Genomic DNA, 24670 nt, shown 5'->3' on the forward strand with positions numbered 1-24670 from the left:
CAAAGCTGCCAGGTAACAATGTCGGGACGCTGTGAGGGACGGAAAGGGGGGGGGGGTGAAGGAGGAAAAGAAGAAGGGCATTGGTTCTCTGCCAATGCACCCACTAACTAGTGTTTTTCCCCTTATATGCATCTCTTCTTTTCCGCTCCCCATTTCTGCCCCACCCTCCCTTCCCCACAGCCTCCTAGTCCAGCACCTGGCAGCCTTGTCCTGCCACTATCTCGTCCCTGCACGCTCTACCTGGTGGTTCTGACTCGTCAACTGTACCCTGCATCTCTCCGCCTTCCCCACCCCACTGTGGATTTCTGCTTGCGTTCAACGCAACCGCAACACCATTGCATTCTGGCCAGAGCGGCCAGAGACAGTGGTCGTGTGTGTGTGAGGAGTGCTTGCTTGTGTGAACATGTGTGTGTGTGTGTGTGTGTGTGTGTGTGCGCGCGCGCGTGTGTGTGTGTGTGTGTGTGTGTGTGTGTGTGTGTGTGCGTGCGTGTTGCGCGCGCGTACGCTTGTTTTCTTTTCTGACGAAGCCTCTGGACAGAAGCTAGTGTTTATGCCTTCCGTAGTGCCTGGCTGTAACTCAACGTATTATCCTGATGGTGAACACCAATCGATCCTTTTCATAATATTGTTGTACGCTGTAAACATTTTATAAAAGTGACATAAATTATTTGTGTGCAAACGATTTTTTTAAATAAATGTGTCATTTTGTCTTTTAGTTATTTTTTAAAAATTGAGACATCATATTTTCTGATTTCACCACAGTTTATAGAAACCAATCTACTTTTATTGTAATTTTGTCAGTACAACTATCATTTCCCATCAGATGACACCTCAGCACACCAGAGATTAAAATTCCAGCATATGCCGTGACGGATGGGAAATCATGATTAAGATTTATTCGGCTTAATTTGAATGAGTTAATGGATCAATTGACTGTGGAGAAAATAAGACAAATCACTCCATTAGTATAAAAGGAATTTGAAACATTTCCATTATTTTAATGCAATGTTCTCGATTTTAATAATGTTGTTGGCTTCAGCCATGACAAAGCTGTTTGTCAGCTGCAATTGGCCTTGCTTAATATGTCGATAAACACCGTAATAAGGCCACAAAATGTATAGGAATTTAGCTACCCGTCACGGCATGTTATATACTTATACTATACTTTCTATCATTTAGCAATTGTATGACAAGTTTCGACCAATAAATGTGTAGTAAAAACTGACGCTTGTCTAATTCTTGTACAAAGGAAAGTGTCTGTAGAGCCCACTCAATAAACTGTTGTCTGCTTTTAGATATTCATCTTGATAATCTCATAGCTTCTGAAATGCATAGTATTTTATAAGCGGAGATGAAGATTAACAGATGGTCAATAAAAATTATACAAAAATTAAGAAACGATAAAAATTTCGTGGAGTAGAATGCAGATTCACATAACACACACATATGAGCGGTGATAATAAATTTTCGAACATGGGAACCAAGGATGCTTCATCAACTGCCAAGTTGCTTCTGTATCTCGTCGAGTGTCTTCCCTTTAGTCTCAATGACGAAAAAGAAGATCCATATGGCGGCAACGAAGTTCAGTATTGCATACAGCCAGAAAGCGCCTGCAGTGGTAAGCGTTTCCTCTAGGTCCAGGTACGTCTTCGAGACGAGAAAGGTCATTACGGCGTTGGTAGCGGCGCATATGGCGCTGCAAATAGCCTTAACCTCCTGCGGGAAGATCTCTCCAATCATGCTCCAACTCAGCGGCCCACAGCCCATCGAGAACACAACAAGGTAGATGCTAATAACGAAGATGGGCAGCCAACGAACATCCCTCACCATCTTCTCATTCTGTTCCAACATGAAGAAGAAGGCTCCAACTACGATGAGGCACACCCCCATTGCGCTGTACGAGAAGATGAGCAGAATCCGACGTCCCGCGCGGTCCACAATTGTCGCAGAGCACGCTGTCGCCACCACCTGCATACCGTGCAACACTCATGTCATGCATGCTCTACACTGGAGCGAGCTGCATCTGCGATCAGACATGAATTGGTAAATTAGTCATCTAATCGTTATGTTTTCGTGGCCACCTGTTGACAGATTACTTGTTGGTTTCTGTCTTGGATTTTATGGCCAAAGTTTGTTTGATGTTCTTTCTTATGGTCGCGAAGGATGTTGAAAACCTAGACACAGCGTGTATCGAAAACCGACATACACGGACCGATACCTGCACAAACTGTCAAATCATCACTCGAGCCGGAGAAGAGGCATGATTAAGCGCCAATAACGCGGCCAAGACGAATATATGAGCCGCAGCACCTCAGAGCGAGATGCAACACCTAGAAAGGGTTATGAGGAGCAATGGTTGTTCCACCAGTTCCATAAGAAGTGTTGTCACAGAATGATTCGTGTGGAACGATTTCCGACGAGATGATGGCCGCACGACGGGAATTCAGATGGTTCAAATGGCTCTAAGCACTATGGGACTTAACATCTGAGGTCATCAGTCCCCTAGAGGGTTGGGTTGGGTTGTTTTGGGGGAAGAGACCAAACTGCGAAGTCATCGGTCTCATCAGTTTAAGGAAGGACGGAGAAGGAATTCGGCCGTGCCCTTTCAAAGGAACCATCCCGGCATTTGCCTGTAGCGATTTAGTCCCCTAGACTTAGAGCTACTTAAAACAAATAACCTAAGGACAGCACACACATTCATGCCCGAGGCAGGATGCGAACCTGCGACCGGAGCAGCAGCGCGGTTCCAAACTGAAACGCCTAGAACCGCTCGGACACAGCGGCCGGCAAGACGTGAATTAACAGACTTTGAACGCGGGACGGTAGTAGCAGCTAGACAGATGAGATTTTCCATTTTTGAAATAGTTGGGGAACTCAATATCACGAGTTCCACAGTGTCTAGAGTGTGCCGAGAATACCAAATTTCAGGTTTTACCTCTTAACACGGACAACTCAGTGGCCGATGCCCTTCACTTAACGATTGAGAGCAATAGCTATTGCGTAGAGTTGTCAGTGCTAACACAAAAGCAACACTTCGTGAAATAATCGCAGAAATCAGTGTTGGTTGTATTAAGAAGGTAACCGGTAGGACAATGCAACGAAATTTGGCGTTAACGGGCTATGGCAACAGACGACTGACAGGAGTGCCTTTGCTAATAGTATAACGTTTCCTGTAGCATCTCTCCTGGACCGGTGACCATATCAGTTGGACCCTAGACAACTGGAAAACCGTGGCCTGGTCAGATGAGTTTCGATTTCAGTTGGTAAGAGCTGATGGTAGGGTTCGAGTGTGGCGCAGACCTGACGAAACCATGGACCCAAGTAGTCAACAACCCAATGTGCAAGCTGGTGGTGGCTCCTAATTGGTGTGGACTGTGTTTACATGGATGGATTGAGTCCTCTAGTGCAACTAAACCGATCATTGACAGGTAATGGTTATGTTTGATTCCATAGAGAACATTTGCAGCAAACAACGATGGAATTTTTATGGATGACAATGCACCATGTTACTGGGCCACAACTGTTCGCGATTAGTTTGAAGAACATTCTGGACAGTTCGAGCAAATGATTTAGCCATCCTGATGGCCTGAAACGATCCGGATATAATCGAGAAGTCAGTTTTTTCACAAAATCCTGCACCGGAACACTTTCGCAATCATGAAAGGCTGTGGAGGCAGCGTAGTTGGATATTTCTGCAGGCGACTTCGAATGACTTATGAGTTATTTCCATCTACATATACATCTACACACATACTCCGCAATCCACCATACGGTGCGTGGCGCAGGGTACCTCGTACCACAACTAGCATCTTCTCTCCCTGTTCCACTCCGAAAACAGAACGAGGGAAAAATGACTGCCTATATGCCTCTGTACGAGCCCTAATCTCTCTTATCTTATCTTTGTGGTATTTTCACGAAATATAAGTTGGCGGCAGTAAAATTTTACTGCAGTCAGCCTCAAATGCTGGTTCTCTAAATTTCCTCGGTAGCGAACGCCTCCTTTCCTCTAGAGACTCCCACCCGAGTTCCTGAAGCATTTCCGTAACACTCGCTTGATGATCAAACCTACCAGTAACAAATCTAGCAGCCCGCCTCTGAATTGCTTCTATGTCCTCCCTCAATCCGACCTGATAGGGATCCCATACGTTCGAGCAGTACTCAAGAATAGGTCGCATTAGTGTTTTATAAGGGGTCTCCTTCACAGATGAACCACATCTTCCCAAAATTCTACCAACGAACCGAAGACGACTATCCGCCTTCCCCACAACTGCCATTACATGCTTGTCCCACTTCATATCGCTCTGCAATGTTACGCCCAAATATTTAATCGACGTGACTGTGACAAGCGCTACACTACTAATGGAGTATTCAAAGGTTACAGGGTTCTTTTTCCTATTCATCTGCATTAATTTACATTTATCTATATTTAGAGTTAGCTACCATTCTTTACACCAATCACAAATCCTGTCCAAGTCATCTTGTTCCTCCTACAGTCACTCAACGACGACACCTTCCCGTACACCACAGCATCATCAACAAACAGCTGCACATTGCTATCCACCCTATCCAAAAGATCAATTACGTAGGTAGAAAACAACAGCGGACCTACCACCCACCCTGGGGCACTCCAGATGATACCCTCACCTCCGATGAACACACCATCGAGGACAACGTACTGGGTTCTATTACTTAAGAAGTCTTCGAGCCACTCACATATTTGGGAACCAATCCCATATGCTCGTACCTTAGTTAGGAGTCTGCAGTGGAGAACCGAGTCAAACGCTTTCCGGAAGTCAAGGAATACGGCATCCGTCTGATACCCTTCATCCAGTCGAACTGCTGCACTACGCAGGGCAACATGATATTTGGTGGTATCCCATGACTCTGTCACTTCAGTGTATACCTCATACTATGAACATAGGGAAAAGTCTATGTTGGAACGACTGGAAGATCACCAACCATAAGCGGCTTTGCAAGTTGGGGCAGTTAGAGAAACCAGCCATGGTGGAGCATGTGCTGTGTGAGTCCGACCGCACAGAAAAATTCACCGACAAAGAAGTTCCATGCTGTAGAGAAGAGCTATCTCACCCGCTTGTTCAAGGAAGCTACTGAAATACACAAACATGACAATAGCTTTAATAATAAAGAAGTGAACGCATGCTGGATCCCTATACTGCAGCGAACGACAATTGCAGGTAGCAAGGGGAGAACTGCAGCGGTAATGACCACGGGAAAGCTCTTGGACGTTCGCGTGTCTAGCATATACATTCAAGCGCCAAAGAAAGTGGTATAGGTATGGCATATTCATACAGAGATACGTAAAGAAGCAGAGTACGGCGCTGCGGTCGGCAACACCTATATAAAACAACAAGTGTCTGCCGCAGTTGTTAGATGGGTTACTGCTGCTATAATGGCAGGTTGTCAACATTTAAGTAAGTTTCAACATGGTGTTATAGTCGGCGCAAGAGCGATGGGACACGGCGTCTCCGAGGTAGCGATGAAGTGGGCATTTTCCCGTACGACCATTTCACGAGTGTACCGTGAATATCAGGAACCTGGTAAAACGTCAAATCTCCGGCATCGCTGCGGCCGGAAAAAGAGCCTGCAAGAACGGGACCAGCGACTACTGAAGAGAATCGTTCAACGTGACACAATTGCAATCGAAACTTCATGGCAGATTAAAACTGTGTGCCCGACCGAGACTCGAACTCGGGACCTTTGCCTTTCGCGGGCAAGTGCTCTACCAAAGCACGACTCACGCCCGGTACTCACAGCTTTACTTCTGCCAGTACCTCGTCTCCTACCTTCCAAACTTGCCCGCGAAAGGCAAAGGTCCCGAGTTCGAGTCTCGGTCGGGCACACAGTTTTAATCTGCCAGGAAGTTTCATATCAGCGCACACTCCGCTGCAGAGTGAAAATCTCATTCTGGGGACAATTGCAATCCTTCCGCAAATTGCTGCAGATTTTATGCTGGGCTATTAACAAGTGTCAGCGTGTGAACTATGTAACGAAACATTATCGATATGGGTTTTCAGAGACAATTACACGACACAAAGCTTTATGCCTCGCCTGTGCCCGTCATCACCGACATTGGACTGTTGATGAATGGAAACATGTTGCTGGCTGGACGCGTCTCGTTTCGAATTGTATCGAGCGGATTAACGTGTGCATGAATGGAGACAATCTCATGAATCCATGGACCATGCATGTCAGCAGGGGATTGATCTAGCTCGTGGAGGTTCAATAATGGTGTGTGGGCGGTGTGCAATTGGAGTGATATGAGACTCCTGTAGGTCTAGGTATGACTCTGACATGTGACAGGTACGTAAGCAACCTGTCTGATCACCTGCATCCATTCATGTCTGTTGTGCATTCCGGCTAACTTGGGCAATTACAGCAGGACAATGCTATACTACGCACGTCCAGAATTGCTACAGAGTGGCCTCAGGAACACTCTTCTGAGTTTCCGCTGGCCACCAAACTCCCCAGACATGAACATTATTGATCATATCTGGGGTGCCTTCACCGTGCTGTTCAGAAGAGATCTCCATCCCCTCGTACTCTTACGGATTTATGGACAGCCCACAGGATTCATGGTGTAAATTCCCTCCAGCACTACTTCAGACATTAGTCGAGTCCATGACACGTCGAGCTTTTCCGTGTTCCTTGTTCTCGGGGGACCTATACTATCTTAAGCAGGTATACCCTTTTCTTTGGCTCTTCAGTGTATTATCTGCTGTCGCGAGCTCCACTCCAGTCGACCACTACCAAAGGAGGGTGAAGCTTTGACAGTGCCAGCCACTTGTTCTGGCAAACGTCAGAAAAATCATCAAACAAATGACGGCCAAAACAACCAAGACAGAATCCATCAGGCGATTTGTCAGTCATCTAATTGACAACTGGTAAGAGTGCCGTATTACTGGTACTGGGAATGATATATTGCTGGGCATTAAAACTGAAACATCATAAACGTGGTATGCAACAAACATATTGGCATGGCATGCACAATGTAGTACGTTCTTGAATATGCAACTATTAGCAAGCAGTACAACCGCATGAAGTGGGTAGGAGTAACGTTATCAACGTTCTACTTGCAAGGAAAGAATATACGAAGTCCTTGTCATTCACAAACAGCGACTGAATGTGGGCGTTTGTGAGTACATCATGTTTTGCCTCGTATAAGAGGGAGAAATTTCTAACAGTATGTTTTGGAATTCGATAATGAGCAGATCATGGCCTGTCAGACTGCAGATAATCCTTTCCTCTTTGTCGAAAGCCTACTGCTCTCGTGGGAATATGGAACTTCTGCGTTCAGGAGAGCCATGCTGAACGTCATGCAGCATCTCAATGACCCCAACGATCCAGTGCCCGAGAGGATATTGCTTCATTGTCATTACTGGATGTAATAGGAAACAAAATTGAATTTGTTCATTCAGGTACAGTCATAAAAAAATACGTAAACAAGATAAACGCATTCCCAGCCGAGAAACAAAAAGAAAAAACGACTTACAAAAATTCAACTGCAAACACCACAACTTCTTCTCACTGTCATCTTGTATAGCACACTGTTTGTGACCCAGCTACGCTTCTCGTGATTGGAGACATTTCTGAATGCAGTTAGACATTCTCTTTATCAAACTGTCGAGGTAACCCTGTGGAATATTATCCCATTCCTCCACACTGACCTCTATGATCCCCGTACAGTCTCTTGTGGGAGTGGACGATTGCTGATCGCTCGTTTTAGCATGGACCATATGTTCTAAATGCAGCTGAGATCTGGACAATATGGAGGCCATTCCTTCTGACTTGTTCTGTGCTCAGCTAGGAAGATATTCACAAGATTGTGACGATGGTTGCGTGCATTGCCGTCCATCAGGGTGAATCTTGCTCAAATATGTCCACCAAATGGAGCCACAATGAGTGCACGGGTGTCATCCCGATACGTTACACTAGTCATCCTCCCATGTATTGGCACAAGGCGTGTCCTGCAGCCACACATGATTCCACCCCAAAACATGATTGAATCGTCCTGATAATACGGCGGTCTACGATAAATTTAGGGAGTAAAAGGTGTCGTCGTTGCCTCCACACAAGAGTATCAATATTGTCAGAGTGGAGACTGATACAGGTCCCATCAGAAAAGAGCGTTGTGTCCCACTGCTGCATAGTCAACAACGAGAGGTTTCGTGCTCAAACATCAAGAGTCCCTCTGTGAACACGATTTAGAGGAGAAAACTTGACTGGTCTTTTGGCACGTAATCCTTCTCATGGAGCCTATTTCGTATCATTTACGCTGACACCTGCACTCCTATAGCTGTTTGCACTGGTGTTGTGGACGTTTAATATTGTGACAAGGGTTTCGGCTTGCTGTTATATGTAGACATCGGCCCTGGACACTTGTTCTTTTACTTTGCTATCACTTCTGTGACGATCTTCAGCTGATCCTGTCGCCAGAAACTTGTTCCAGATTCTAGAGACATTACTTTGACTCACAGCGACATTCCTTGTAACGTCCACCTGTCTCATTCGCTGCACCATTAGAGTGACTACACACAGCCTCTGATCGTACGTTATTGTGGTTCGAACCATTCTGCAGTAACACAGCTATCTTAATGACACACAGCACAAGTACTGCAGTTTTTACAAATGACACGGTTGCTATAGACTACACATACTGGCCCCTCATGGCGGAAACAATGACTGCTTTCGATAGTATTACATGACAGACAAATCAGTGTACTCATAGCGTATTTCTGGATCACAGCGTTCAATATTAAAGTTTCAATAACAAGCAACGTTTATTTTGAGTACTGTATAGTTCGCTCTGGTGTGCACAACTGTGCAGCCACGCCACGTACACTGACTGAGGAAATGGACTCGTATTCAGCTAGACAAGTATCCATACAGATTGTGCTGCTGCATTTAAAACGTCACGGACTGTCAGCAAGGCGACCAATGATGTCGTTTCCCTTGATACGGCAGCTGAACGAGTCTCTCCGATAGTGACTGCTGCAGACTAGAGATCAAAAACGAAATCCATATACCCGTTTTAAACTTGCCAGCGGTTCTCATGGCATCTCTAAACCATAATGTCCATATGATCGAATACTCGACGCGCGAGCCTCCGCAACTTCCCAGTAATAACAGCAAATTCGTCGCTTACGAGAACTCGTGGCATTGGCGCTACATTAACAACCGTTGGGCGTGACGATTATTATATGTCAATACAATGACTGACTGATTAGCAGCGAATATTGTTTCTGTTTATATATTATTATAAGGTGCGAATGGACCCTATCGAATCATGCAGAGGTATTATGTTTCATTCTTCTAAGTTTCCAAGCAGCTCTCTTAGTGTTTCTCTGTGGATTCTTGTTCTATCTTCTGCCCACTTTGTCCCTCGTTTGGTGCTGAATTCATTCTTTAACAGTACTTCCCATTTGCTAATTTTTCGTGTTTATGAGTTTCTGTTGAATACCTCTTATGAACTGATATGAGGTTCTTCTAAATCCTTTTTGACCTGTTGGATCCAGGGAATGGTTTTGGGGCACTGAGAACCATATGGGCCCAAAGCACAAATACAAAATTTTGAGACAAATAAATATTTGGGAAAATCAAATTTCTAGACATGCCACCAGTCTCACAGGCCTGAACTGTTTTTAACCAAGTCTCTATATCCTGTACTTCCTATGAAAAAATAATGTACCCACTTTACGTTATGAAATATTACTTAATACTTAAAATTATTCTTATTATAATGCAAAATCACAAAATTTCCATCTATAGGCTTGTGGAAATAGTGTCTTTTGACAGTAATAAAGTTTTTAATAATTGTGAAATTAGAATCAAAACACAAAGAAGAGATAATTAATGCGTGATTTATATTTGAAATTATTATAATGCTAAATCACAAAATTTCCATAAACAGGCTAGTGGCAACAGTGTCTTTTGACAGTAGTAAAGTTTTTAATAATTGTGAAACTAGAATCAGAACAGAAAGAAGAGATAATGAGTGCATCCAATACTTCATGGTCCGTGTTATCACCTTTTTCTTTAAGCACATTCTATGGCTTGAGGTTTAAATGAAACTGCCAGTACTCCTCCAATTATGAAGTATTACTACTACGAACATGATGTAAACACCAAATTACGTTGTCTACCCCAGATAATAATTGAGCAGCATAGAGCAACAAAATAATGCTTTGTGCTTTGGGCCCTATGGAAATGGATATCCAAGAAATCGGTGACACAGCTTTTCATAAATGTTCAGAAATACCGCATGGGGCTACAGGTATAGATAAATTTGGTTTACCGTAAGATCAACAAATGTCACATTCACTTGCTACAATCTAAAACTCAATGACAGTGGGCTTTAGGCCCTTATGATTCTCAGCGATAGCATGTATATTTTTTTCCAAGGCTGTGGCAAATTTGTTTTAATATTAAATCTCTATTCAGAGAACGTTTAACAATTATATTGTATAACACGTAGAGGTTATATGATCCTGAGAATCAATCATTTTGCCCTGTCAGTCCTGCATTATAACAGAAGATCGTGCACTCAGCTTCCGTATTAAGTCAAGACCCATCTTATGCCACTGCACGCTTCAGTAAGAGGAAACAAGTTGATGAGCAGGAAGCGGTCGCAGCGTCACTGTTTTCTGAGTCGTCACACTTGCGGAACTACAGTGTGAACGAAGGAAGCCAATATAGCACTGATGTAACAGTGGCGCCTTGCTTTCTAATGTATGCAGACTTTCACTCACTCCATTTTTGATCTCTTACTGTACACTGTACACAGTGGTGGCACGGTATATCATCTATCACAAGAGCCCCGGTTCTGTATGCAGCATTGTTGTGGAGGTGGAGGTTTTGAGGAGAGCGTTCATTTCCAGACTGCATTCGTCATCGTCATGTGGGACTAGAATATGATGTGATGGTATGAGGTGCTATTGGATACACAGCATGATCACCTCTGATTACCACAAGTGCAACTGAACAGCATCTGTAACATTTCTGACGTGTTAAGGGCAGTGGCTGTATCCTATATCCGACGTTTCCAGAAGGTTATCTTCCATCAATATAAGGCAAGAGTGCATATTTCCTGCGCTGTTCTGACCTACTTCTCTTACTAAAACTTTCTCCAGATCTCTACTCGTTGAAAACATCAGGTCATGGCTTGCAGAGATTAGCATGCTACCACTCGCCAGCCATTACGATTGAAGAGCTCTGATATACAGGTGAAATAGCATGGAGTAGCATACCCATATCTGTCATCCAAGATCTGATCGATTCGATGACCAGTCAGGTTAAAGATGTTGTTACTGCTAGATACGGCATTCTGTATACTATATTTCATAAGTTGTACTCCCCCAAATCACACACTAATTTCATCATTTATTCATCATTTATTCATAGTGCTATACTCTGTACGAACAATAAGCAAAATTTTGTTATTGTTATTTTCTATTCTCCCTAGTGTTCAGTTCTAATGACCAGCAGTGTTTTACAAATTTTGCAAGAGGTGGCATGCAATTTTTCCCCCTTTTTTTAACTTTTTTTGGTTTCAGTTTGCTTCAGAGAGTTCTTATAGTTAATAGTAACTTTTCTCCTGAATGAGTTCTATGCGAACAAGTCCAAAGGTGTTCAATACTTGACTACCACAAAAACAGAACACGTAGTTACATTGTCGAGGTGCATTATTATGACCATCTCTTGGACGTCACGTTGGAATCCCATAGTTTGAGGTGTGAGGCAAGTGATGGGCACTGACGGAGGCATGTAAGTGGTCTGATAGGCCACCTATAAACAGTGAACTACCTGCTATCACGGACAATATACAAGTGCTACAAAAATGAGTAAACAAGTATCAAATATACAGCAATCATCCACGTGCAGTGATATCCAAGGTGATGTTGATTATAAAAGTGTGTTAAGGGCATCTAACATGCTCATCCTGGGAAGAACCATGTTTGTGTATACCACAACAGTTCAGCTAACCTTGATACCAACAAGTTACCAAAACAAATATATGTCTCCATCCTCTCTAACTGTAGTCCATCACGGTAAATGATGACAGCCAAAACAGTTGCAGGATAAAGATTTATAAAAATTCCTGACCACGGTTTCGGTACATCTAAATATACCTTCATCAGAAGTAAAATACCAAAATCACATCCTGCAATGGGGATTCATAAAACAATTGTGCCAAAGGCGTTGTCAGTAATTAAAACATCATTTACCGTTAAGAATTTCAACAGTTGCTGTTTCAGCCACGTTTAAAATCTTGATGTAGTGCATCAACTTAAAAGAGTTCACTTTACTATAAAGTTTCAAAACTTTCTGCTGATTTTGGCATCTGTTTCTACTTAATCACCTTTCCTGCCAGCATATTCATGGGTGTACCTGGGGAATATCATGGGATCCCAAACACTCGGCATCCATTGCAACAAACCCAAGGATGTGTAGGCACCATGGACTATTTCTGTGCCAGTCTCTAACAGCATCAGTCCTTACGAAAGACACTCTTAACCGATTTAGTGAAGAGTTCATCCCTAGAGACATTGAACAATGGAGTACGCTGATCCCTTTATTGTGTAGTCTATGCTATTTCTCCAAGATAATGGTGATCACGTGACCAGAAGTATCTGTAAATGGCTACAAACGACTGTGCAACGTTATAAATTACGGTTTTGGCATATAAGTTCCCCAGATTTTAAAATAGCTTACTATGAGACGAAATACCTTAATCAATGTATCTTCAGTATGAATCGTCTGCCAAGTAGTCTTTTAATATCCAAGCATAACACCACATACAGCATGTCTCCATACACTAGTGGAAAACTACAAATGTCTAAACAAGTCACTTGAGACTTGCTTAGATGACATTCTGTAAATGGCAATTATTGTAGATGTTAACAGATGGTCTTAATAATATGACCGGATTGTCTGCATAAGATGACGCACCTGCACAGAAGCCAAGATGATTGAAGCGACATTGGGATCCAGACTGCTGCCGGCTGCCACAAAGATGCTGACCGCATAAAAGATGATTATGTTCTGCCCAGACAATGGCTGAAAGAACAGGATGCCCATCTGTGTCCAGAGACCCTTCAGCGCTGCCTTGGTCGACATCATCTCTCTGAGTGTTCCCACATTTCCATGTGATTCTTCCACCATCTGTGGACATAGAACAAAAATGCAGAATGGTGGAAAGCCATTTCCAATGTGAAATTATAAACTTCATTATATCCATGGTACTCAGTGAAACTGATACGGAAAAATTAAGAAATTATATCTTTATACAAAAGACACTTGTTAGTCTAGCAATCAATGTGATGCATGAATACCCAATATTACTTGATATCCTCCCGTGTATCTAAGTAATAAAGTTGAGTACTGGAATTTCCGTGTGTACATCCAACAGTTCAGTTCTGTCACATGAGCGAGCGGTCTGAATGTCTGCCAGATGACTCTGGTGCATCCTGTGATTGTCGCTGGAGAAACAGAAGCGCCGATCGGTGGGCATTCTGGGTCTCGCTTCAGGTGGTGCGTTTTTCCGAGCGTGATCTTTCCTGTCGAGCCATCAGCAAGGGAATATCATCTGCCATCACATGGGCAGTGCATGGTGCGAATTTGAACTCATCAACTAGCTTCGTCATCAGTATATTACATAGGGTCGGTATCGGGTCTGTTCGACGTGTGTGAAATGCAGATCGATCAACAAGCTGTTGTATTCTCGGCTAGCTAGGAATCTGATGAGTGCAGCAGAATTGAGTTACAGACGTCCTATAAACTCTGTTATATGAAGGTTGAAGTGAACAGTACTGTGGCCAGGACAATAGTGGATGCTATGCAGGTGTTTTTATCAAGCTGATGTGTAACATTTCTTTATTTATACAAATACTTTTCTACTCATTATTGACTAATAGTCATAGGCTCGATGTTAGTTCGTGTTGTCAGTTAAATGTATGTGTAACTTTCGCAAATGGTGAAACTTCCTGGCAGATTAAAATTGTGTGCCGGACCGAGACTCGAACTCGGGATCTTTGCCTTTCACGGGCAAGTGCTCTACCATCTGAGCTACCCAAGCACGGCTCACGCCCCGTACTCACAGCTTTACTTCCGCCAGTACCTCGTCTCCTGCCTTCCAAACTTTACAGAAGCTCTTCTGCGAACCTTGCAGGACTAGCACTCCTGAAAGAAAGAATATTGCGGAGACATGGCTTAGCCACAGCCTGGGGGATGTTTCCAGAATGAGATTTTCTCTCTGCAGCGGAGTGTGCGCTGATATGAAATTTCCAGGCAGGTTAAAACTGTGTGCCGGACCGACACTCAGACTCGGGACCTTTGTCTTTCGTGGGCAAGTGCTCTACCATCTGACCATCTGAGGTACCCAAGCATGACTCTCGCTGCAGAGTGAAAATCTCATTCTTCGCCAATGGTGTCTGTGATGATTGGTAGTGGTCTAATATTTTGGCTACTATGTGTTTTAGGTGGCAGCGTTTGGACTTTAGTGTTCCCCCAAATCCCTGGTGATTGTGGCTTGGGATCGATTATTTTATAAGGAGCAGTCTGGTGTTTTAAAATAATGATAGTCTGAGTTCTTGGAGCAATAAAAAAAAAGATATTGTTGTGTACTTATAACTGTGAGTGGGAGGCTAATATACTCGTATGAATGTGTGTTATAGTAAGTTGAAATACTGAATTCTGAAACCAACTTTGATGTGTATTAAGGGACCTTCAATTTAATAAATATTTTCGGACTGGAATCTAATGCTAGATCGTGTAACTCCATTTGTGTCTTAAATATTCAGAGATATACAGGTGTTAAAAACGTTTGTCGATGGTGATGCTATAACTGTTTTGAACAAATAGTCACTGTTCACCATCAAGGAATCCTTTCATCTTTTTAAATGGGTATACCACGCATTTCGATTTCCATCCATTCATCGTATCCACACATGAAAGGTTAATACAAATGAATTGCAGATGCATATTGAAAAAAAATATTATTCTGATTAAGAAAGGCACCTTGAAATAATTTATATAGCTACGTCTGTATTGTCACTTTACCTATCACGCTTGTTTAGATTCAAGTTATCTGTTGTGCTAAATCCTATTTGCCTTATTTTTATGGGCAATATTCCAGTACACCAGTCACTCTGTAATACAAGCATGATAAACAGTGAATGTGACGTACGCAGAGGCGCATTTTATTCGCCAGAATATGCACGAAGATAAATTAAGCACTCCCTTTTATGAGGCGACCTTGTGCACAGTTTTAAATGAAACACCTCACTTTTATGTAATGACCCTGCTCAGGACCTACTTTCATATAAATTTTAAACTAAACACCTTCCTTTATCCCGCTTGTTTCTCAGACGTAACCACGACAGTTCTGTCATCCTGGAAAGGACTTCTGTTCGGCTGATCAGATACAGCAATTCGTCAACGTAAAAATCCCTTCCAGTCGTTCATCACTTCTGTGTTTTCACATTTCAAGAATCAAAGGAGTACAGGACCTCCAACTTGGACCGATTGTAACAGCATGCTGAGGCGTCTCATGTATATGAATCAAACTTATAGAGATCTTTTCAGCTGATCTGAAATTTATAACTTGCTCCACTATAACAATCTTAAGAAAAACATATCGCTGCAGTTATAGCACAATTCTAACAGCAAAAGAAAAAACTAACATAGTATTTGTAATTAACCTGAGCTGAACATTAGCCACGAGGCTTTGAAACTAGAATACGTTGGCATGCAAATGCAACTGCCCCAGTCTGTCATCTCATCTTGATATAATTTACTAACCAACAGACCTTGTGCACATATTATTGCAGAAAAAGTTACGATTCAGCTGGACTACAAAGTGATGGAAGTGAGAAAAACAGAAATCAATATTGGGACATTTGGGAGTAATGAGTAAAAACACTTTTCCTCGATAATTGTACCTCACGCTGTGCCTGAAATAGTTGCCAATACAGTTTCAAGCCAACAAAGATGCATTATCATCCCAAGTAATTATGGAGACTTACACCCATTTGCGTTCTCCAGTCACACAGTAAACACATCATTGCTTGTTCAGCTACAATAATCAACTAATTCATTGTCTGCAATGTTTTATAAGTGTGTCGCTAACATCACTTGGTTATTCGTCGCATATCAGCGACGATTCTGCTTATGTAAAATTAAAAGCAGATTAAAATTTCATAGACTGCATAGCAAACTCTATTTTTTAATTAATTTTATCTCACCTGAAGTAAAATGAACAGAGAATACCCTAGAAAACAAAATGTCACTAGCGAACTATGCCCATAGAGGCAGCTTGTAACAGACAGTGGTTTACAGTTACATACAAATGCACTCCATTTTTTGGTGTGGAGTGATTTTTTGGGTGTCATACATATGAAACACGGACATAGTCTTCAGACTACAAGAGAGGGCCATTAGAATAATATCCCAAACTGCAACGTTCGCGATCATGGAAGCATAGCAACACTTATCTTTTATTTAGAAGGTGGAAGCAAACAAAAAATTCAAATCAGTATTTCCTACAAAGGAATAAAATTGTACAGTAAATTGTCCAATAAAATTAAGGAAGCAACTGAAATCCAAATAATTAAAAACACAATAAAAGCAAATCTCTTAAATAATTCATACTACAAAATCAAGAATTATTTACATAACACAGAATAAAGAGTGATAAAAACATTAACATTATTTAACAGTAAACAGTTGTCATTCTATAGTGCACTGTTATAGTTTAATAAATCTTATTGTTAAATCCTACGTTGAGGATCTGTGATGAACATTTCTAACATCTTTCCGTTTTCTTGAGCTCAACATCACTTTGATTGTGGTGAGATGCTGACTCAGTTTTTCTTTTTTTTTTCAGATAGGCCAAGAGGACAACACAAAGAACTCTGTAGACAGGCGCAAAGTATCGTCGAAGTCCTAAGGCTAGCCGAAAGGGTGTGTGTGTGTGTCTGTGTGTGTGTGTGTGTGTGTGTGTGTAGTGGTGTAGCATGACGTAGCGATTGTGTATAGAGGGGGCAATAACCATTGATTATTTGCTTCGTATGAAAAAACACTGTACACACTATATTAAAATGAATAACACAACATGTTAATCTAGACCTACATGAGATAATATCATAATCTGCATTAATTAATCAATTTTTAATTGCTTAATTTTTGAACTGAGACGACATGTCTGATAGATTGTATGTGATCTATGGATGAATAGACGACTAATTAACTAGGGCATGACGTAATTGGGCTTCAGTCTTTATAGGGCACCTACCGCGAAGTTTTAGCCTTTGTCTGTCGTGGGTTGTACCGCACAGTTATGAATCCCACACTATGTTGTAGCGGACTGCCATTCCTAAATTATTCACGCATGTCGTGTCAAGTTAAAATAAACAGTCAAAGCAGAGTTAAACTGATGTCACATATGATACTGGATCAGTATCATCTAGCAAATATGTGATGTCCTGGTTGCCATTGTCAGATCAACTGGAAATCATTACTTAGTTTTAGTGAGCTACATGCATATTCAATTCATTAAGGAGCATATACCGCCGAAGAGATTCTGCAAACTTTGGTGTATTAATCACAATAAATTTTAACTTACGACTGCACACGTCGCTAACAAGCTGTCCATTTTCGGTATTCATACGCGATGAAGCTTAGTTATGTTCATGCTGTGACAGACCACTTTTCAATTTCTCAAGATCCAAGATGGTCATTGTAGACTGAAATCAATCATCTTGTATAAGGTACTGTGAGGTGTCAGGTGAGCAGTTTGGCATACCCCAAACATGCTACAAGTCTGATCCCAGAGACCTACAGAAAAGAGAACCTCCCCACAGTATTATGCAAATTTACGGAAAGAACAGCATCACGCAACAGAAACGTCTTATTGAAGGAAAACATTTAGCGGTGGCCCAATCAAGTGTAAAACTACGGGTTCCACACCACCCACGGATATATTAATCAAGAGGCTCAGCTATCTACAAAATAAACTAGCAGTCACTTAACAATTTGGTTTATTACTATAAAACCTCAGTCACATGAATTACTCACTGAGATAAGTATATGGAAGTTTAGTAAATTGATAAAAGATTATAATTATACAATATAACCCTGGCACAGGTGTGTGAGGATAATCATGAAATTAAATCACAGATACGGCCAATGACGGCAAGAATGATAAGGGGTTTAAAGAAATAACACGAAAAATAAGTGTAAAATCAGTAGGAATCGACAATCTACATCTACGTGATTACTCTGCTATTCACAATGAAGTGCCTGGCGGAGGGTTCAGTGAACCACCTTCGAGCTGTCTCTCTACCGTTCCACTCTCGAACGGCGCGCGGGAAAAGCGAGCACTTAGATTTTTCAGTGCGTTGTTTTAATGATTGCCACTCCAATTGACCTATCATGTCTGTGGCACTATCTCCACTATTTCACGATAATACAAAACGAGCTGGCCTTGTTTGTACTTTTGCGATGTTATTCGTCAGTCCCACCTGATGCGAATCCCACATCGCACAGCAATACTCCAGAATGGGGCGGACAAGCGTGGTGTAAGCAGTCTCTTTGGTAGACCTATTGCACCTTCTAAGTGTTCTGCCAATGAATCGCAGTCTCTGATTTGCTCTATCCGCAACATTATCTATGTGATCGTTCAAATTTAAGTTATTTGTAATTGTAATACCTAAGTATTTAGTTGAATTTACAATCTTCAGGTTTGAGCGACTTATCGCGTAAGGAAATGTAACGTATTTCCTTTAATACTCTTGTGAATAACTTCACACTTTTCTTTACTCAGTGTCTGTTGCCACTTTTCGCACCACACAGATATCTTACCTAAATCATTTTGCAATTCGTTTTGGTCATCCGATGACTTTACAAGACGGTAAATGACAGCATCATCTGCAAACAATCTAAGACGGCTACTAAGATTGTCTTCATATCGTTAATAGAGATCTGGAACAATAGAAGGCCTATAACACTTCCTTGGGGAACGCCGGATATTACTTCTATTTTACTCGATGACTTTCCGTCTATTACTACGAACTGTGACCTTTCTGACAGGAAATCACGAATACAGTCGCACAACTGAGGCGATATTCTATAGGCACGCAGTTTGGTTAGAAGACACTTGTGAGGAACGGTGTCGAAAACCTTCTGGAAATCTAAAAATATGGAATCAATTTGACATCTCCCGTCGATAGCACTCAATTACTTCATGAGTGTAAAGAGCTAGTTGTGTTTCGCAAGAACGATATTTTCTGAATCCGTGCTGACTATGTATCGATAAATCGTTTTATTCGACGTACTTCACAATATTCGAATACAGTATATTTTATCGACGTTAGTGATATGGGCCTGTAATTCATCGGATTATTCCTACTTCTGTTTCTGGGTATTGGTGTGACTTGAGCAATTTTCCAGTCTTTAGGTACGGATATTTATGAGCGAGCGGTTGTATATAATTGCTAAATATGGAGCTATTGTATCAGCATATTCTGAGAGGAACCTGACTGGTATACAATTTGGACCGGAGGCCTTGGCTTTATTAAGTGATTTAAGCTGCTTTGTTAGACCGGGGATATCTACTTCTATGTTACTCATCTTGGCAATTGTTCTTGATTGGAATTCAGGAATTTTTACTTCGTCTTCTTCGGTGAAGAAGTTTCGGAAAATCGTGTTTAATGACTCTGCTTTAGTGACACTGTCATCAGTGATTTCACTGTTGTTATCGCGCAGTGAAGGTATTGATTGCGTCTTGCCACTGGTGTGCTTCACGTATGAACAGAATCTCTTTGGGTTTTCTGCCAGATTTCGAGACAGAATTTCGTTGTGGAGATTATTAAAATCATCTCGCATTGAAGTACGCGCTATATTTCGAACTTCTGCAAAACTTTGCCAGTCTTGGATTTTGCGCTCTTTTAAATTTGACATGCTTTTTCCGCTGCTTCTGCAACAGCGATCTGACCCATTTTGTGTACCATGGGGAATCAGTGCGATCACTTACTAATTTATGTGGTACATATCTCTCAATGTGCATGGTGGAAGCAACTAGCTGGCTGTAAACGTAAAAATTGTGCAGTTACCGCATGATGAAAATTAACTCGCCTCGCGTCCTCTCATCTATTCGGTGGTTACATTGCCAGCTTATTCTTGTAACACTTCTGTAATGTGCGAACGTGGAGGACGCCGTCAGTAGTAGCTGGATACATTCTGTGTCCAGATGTCCCTCTATACTCACAAGGAACCCCTCGAGTAAGAGATTGCAAAAGGCCAGTGATGTTTATATCATTCGACTCCCCACATATTCTCTACCAAGCAGTCATAATACTGGTTGCTAATGGCAACAGAGGACGCGACTGGAGTTATCCAGTGGTGATCACAGCATGAGGCTGCGGATTGTAGTTGAACTGCTTAGTCGACGAGTAACTCACAACTGTGCGGCATTGCTAGTGGTGTTCATACAAAACAAAACAATAGCAACAACAAACAAACCAAACATTGTGTTATATCTACAACAACAGTTGCAGAAATTGACATTTCGTCATAAAGGAGCCCACGCAATTTCGCAAAATGAGAAAGAAGTGGCAGATGAAATATTAGCATTTCTGTAATTTCTGTAAGACGAATCAGTAGAATGTGTGTGTGGCGTATGCGCTCGACGGTGCGGACAATGTACATGGGGAGTACAATTATGGCGATGTGTGCATAATAAGTGAAAGTGATACTGAAACAAATGTCGAGCCATGTAGGTCATCATCCTTTTCGGACAGGAAGCCACAAATCATGTCTCCAGTGAAACGTAGTAAAGGACAATCGTTGTCCAACGAACCGATACTAAACATAATTACGTACATGCAATATCATCCGAAGATTAGTAAAAAAACACTTAAGAACAGATTTCGAATAAGTCTGCAACAGTATGAGCGTATAGTGCATAAGAAAAACTACGGATATTCAAAGGAGGACTAGACGCACTTATTACAAAAACTAGTGTTCGCAATTTTCAAGGACGCTCTATAAAATCTACAGGACGTGCGTGTAGTGACTTATTATGTTACGTCCATCAAACTGACTGCGATATACAGGGTGTTACAAAAAGGTACGGCCAATCTTTCAGGAAACATTCCTCACACACAAATAAAGAAAAGATGTTACGTGGACATGTGTCCGGAAACGCTTAATTTCCATGTTAGAGCTCATTTTAGTTTCTTGATCAAATTGTAAATTTTCACAATCAACATGTGTGGGCTGACGAGAATCCGCACGCAATTGTGCAATCACGTCATCAACACAGATTTTCTGTGAACGTTTGGGCAGGCATTGTTGGTGATGTCTTGATTGGACCCCATGTTCTTCCACCTACGCTCAATGGATCACGTTATCATGATTTCATAAGGAATACTCTGCCTGTGCTGATAGAACATGTGCCTTTACAAGTACGAAACAACATGTGGTTCATGCACGATGGAACTCCTGCACATTTCAGTCGATGTGTTCGTACGCTTCTCAACAACAGATTCGGTGACCGATGGATTGGTAGAAGCGGACCAATTCCATGGCCTCCACGCTCTCCTGACCTCAACCCTCTTGACTTTCATTTATGGGGGCATTTGAAAGCTCTTGTCTACGCAACCCCCATACCAAATGTAGAGACTCTTCGTGCTCGTATTGTGGACGGCTGCGATACAATACGCCATTCTCCAGGACTGCATCAGCGCATCAGGAATTCCATGCGACGGAGGGTAGATGCATGTATCCTCGCTAACGGAGGACATTTTGAATCTTTCCTGTAACAAAGTGTTTGAAGTCACGCTGGTACGCTCTGTTGCTGTGTGTTTCCATTCCACGATTGTTGTGATTTGAAGAGAAGTAATAAAATGAGATCTAACATGGAAAGTAAGCGTTTCCGGACACATGTCCACATAACATATTTTCTTTCTTTGTGTGTGAGGAATGTTTCCTGAAAGTTTGGCCGTACCTTTTTGTAACACCCTGTAGATTACAGGCATTTCAAGGGAAGCAGTGGATGGTTGCGTAACTGCAAACAGTGCCACGGAATGGGAAGAAGTACGATCACAAATTGTCAAACAAAGCGTCAACTTGTCAATGCACAGAAAACTTCGGAATCGGCCCGAAGATTTCTAGGTGAGATAAACAAGCTTCCCCCATCGTCCAGTAAGTAATTTTTCTTTCAACTCCGACCAATAGTGATCTGAAGAGGGAATGCATATGAAGGGAACCCTGGAAATTAGAGGTACTAAAAGATAGACTAACGTCAATGCCTTAACGCATTCGTATACAGTTATGCCGACTGTCAATCGGGGTGGTAAATTGGATGGAAAATTTATTTATTGTGCTGAAAGAAGCTGGATGTGCTCTGCCTCCTAAGATTCTTTTTCATGTGCGTGATCTTGCAAGGGCAATATGGAGTTGCAAGGGTGGAAGAATGGGCGTAAGAGAACTACAACTACGATATGAATACTGCTTTTGGCCAATAGCTGGTCAAAATAACTTGATTTTGCTTTATTCCTTGACTGTGTATAAAAGTGATACTCCCTTAGAGCAAACTAACCCTCCTGAAAGTTTGTGACACTGCAGTTCATAGCACCCGAAACCAGCGGGGAAATTCAACCTCTATACGTTTGTTTTTTCAGTGCCTATAAAACATTATATCGCACTATCTGCAGCTACGCCTTAAAGTATAGCCACTTAGATGATAAGCTTCTAACAGGCTGTTTTGCATTCGGTTGAATGCCATCACATTCCATCAGTTCTCATCACCCAGTGACGCCAAAAAAATGGTTCAAATGGCTCTGAGCACTATCCGACTTAACTTCTGAGGTCATCAGTCGCCTAGAACTTAGAACTACGTAAACCTAACTAACCTAAGGACTTCACACACATGCATGCCCGAGGCAGGATTCGAACCTGCGACCGTAGCGGTCGCTCGGTTCCAGACAGTACAGCCTAGAACCGCACGACCACTGCGGCCGGCCCAGGGACGCCAATATGATTCTATATTCATTCTTTAAGAGTGGATACCTGGCTGATCGACCTGCGTGATTTGTAACTACCAAGAAGTTTGCCTTCGTTCTTGACGGTGCAAACCTTTATGATCACTGTTGCGTGCCATTTCTGATTTGGTGGTCATGGCGCGAGTTATTGGTTTGTTCTGAACATTTCTTGAATGTCGACGATATTCGTTTTGTCAAGTATAATACATACATCCCAAGAAAGGTCGATTCCTGCACCTCTCGGACACACATTTTCTGTCACCCTATTGATGCAGCTAATATTTTTCCTGTCATAATCGTTAACATAACGTTTTCGAATGAGCCTCACTAAAGATTGAGCTTGCGACCTCGCGCTCAAGGGGTTCATTGTCAATTCTAATATGGAGACATCCTTCTGTTGAACGCCTCGGCACTCAGTGTGTCTCATGGCAGCAACTGTTCTTCCGCCAGTCGCCTGACACCAAGTGTCCTCTGACTTGACTAGCTGAAACTTGGTTATTTCTATCAGTGTAGGAAATATTGCCAGCCAGCTGCAGCAGATCTTGTGAGTTCCGACCAGTAGTAGTTTTGTAAATACACTCCTGGAAATGGAAAAAAGAACACATTGACACCGGTGTGTCAGACCCACCATACTTGCTCCGGACACTGCGAGAGGGCTGTACAAGCAATGATCACACGCACGGCACAGCGGACACACCAGGAACCGCGGTGTTGGCCGTCGAATGGCGCTAGCTGCGCAGCATTTGTGCACCGCCGCCGTCAGTGTCAGCCAGTTTGCCGTGGCATACGGAGCTCCATCGCAGTCTTTAACACTGGTAGCATGCCGCGACAGCGTGGACGTGAACCGTATGTGCAGTTGACGGACTTTGAGCGAGGGCGTATAGTGGGCATGCGGGAGGCCGGGTGGACGTACCGCCGAATTGCTCAACACGTGGGGCGTGAGGTCTCCACAGTACATCGATGTTGTCGCCAGTGGTCGGCGGAAGGTGCACGTGCCCGTCGACCTGGGACCGGACCGCAGCGACGCACGGATGCACGCCAAGACCGTAGGATCCTACGCAGTGCCGTAGGGGACCGCACCGCCACTTCCCAGCAAATTAGGGACACTGTTGCTCCTGGGGTATCGGCGAGGACCATTCGCAACCGTCTCCATGAAGCTGGGCTAAGGTCCCGCACACCGTTAGGCCGTCTTCCGCTCACGCCCCAACATCGTGCAGCCCGCTTCCAGTGGTGTCGCGACAGGCGTGAATGGAGGGACGAATGGAGACGTGTCGTCTTCAGCGATGAGAGTCGCTTCTGCCTTGGTGCCAATGATGGTCGTATGCGTGTTTGGCGCCGCGCAGGTGAGCGCCACAATCAGGACTGCATACGACCGAGGCACACAGGGCCAACACCCGGCATCATGGTGTGGGGAGCGATCTCCTACACTGGCCGTACACCACTGGTGATCGTCGAGGGGACACTGAATAGTGCACGGTACATCCAAACCGTCATCGAACCCATCGTTCTACCATTCCTAGACCGGCAAGGGAACTTGCTGTTCCAACAGGACAATGCACGTCCGCATGTATCCCGTGCCACCCAACGTGCTCTAGAAGGTGTAAGTCAACTAC

The 24670-nt window shown here is 42.8% G+C and overlaps 1 protein-coding gene across 1 annotated transcript in view; it reads right to left on the reverse strand.

The window, feature by feature from the left end:
• Positions 1-1494: 1494 nt before the first annotated feature.
• Positions 1495-24670, reverse strand: part of LOC126176504 (facilitated trehalose transporter Tret1-like) — a 110607-nt gene continuing 87431 nt past the window's right edge. The window contains exons 6-7 of the mRNA XM_049923659.1: positions 12967-13179; positions 1495-1968 (exon numbers count right to left, since the gene is read on the reverse strand). Of these exons, the coding sequence (XP_049779616.1) occupies positions 1495-1968; positions 12967-13179 (687 nt within the window). The remainder of the gene's footprint in view (positions 1969-12966; positions 13180-24670) is intronic.

Source organism: Schistocerca cancellata, chromosome 3 (genome assembly GCF_023864275.1).
Source record: "Schistocerca cancellata isolate TAMUIC-IGC-003103 chromosome 3, iqSchCanc2.1, whole genome shotgun sequence".
In the NCBI taxonomy this organism is placed as follows: domain Eukaryota; kingdom Metazoa; phylum Arthropoda; class Insecta; order Orthoptera; family Acrididae; genus Schistocerca; species Schistocerca cancellata.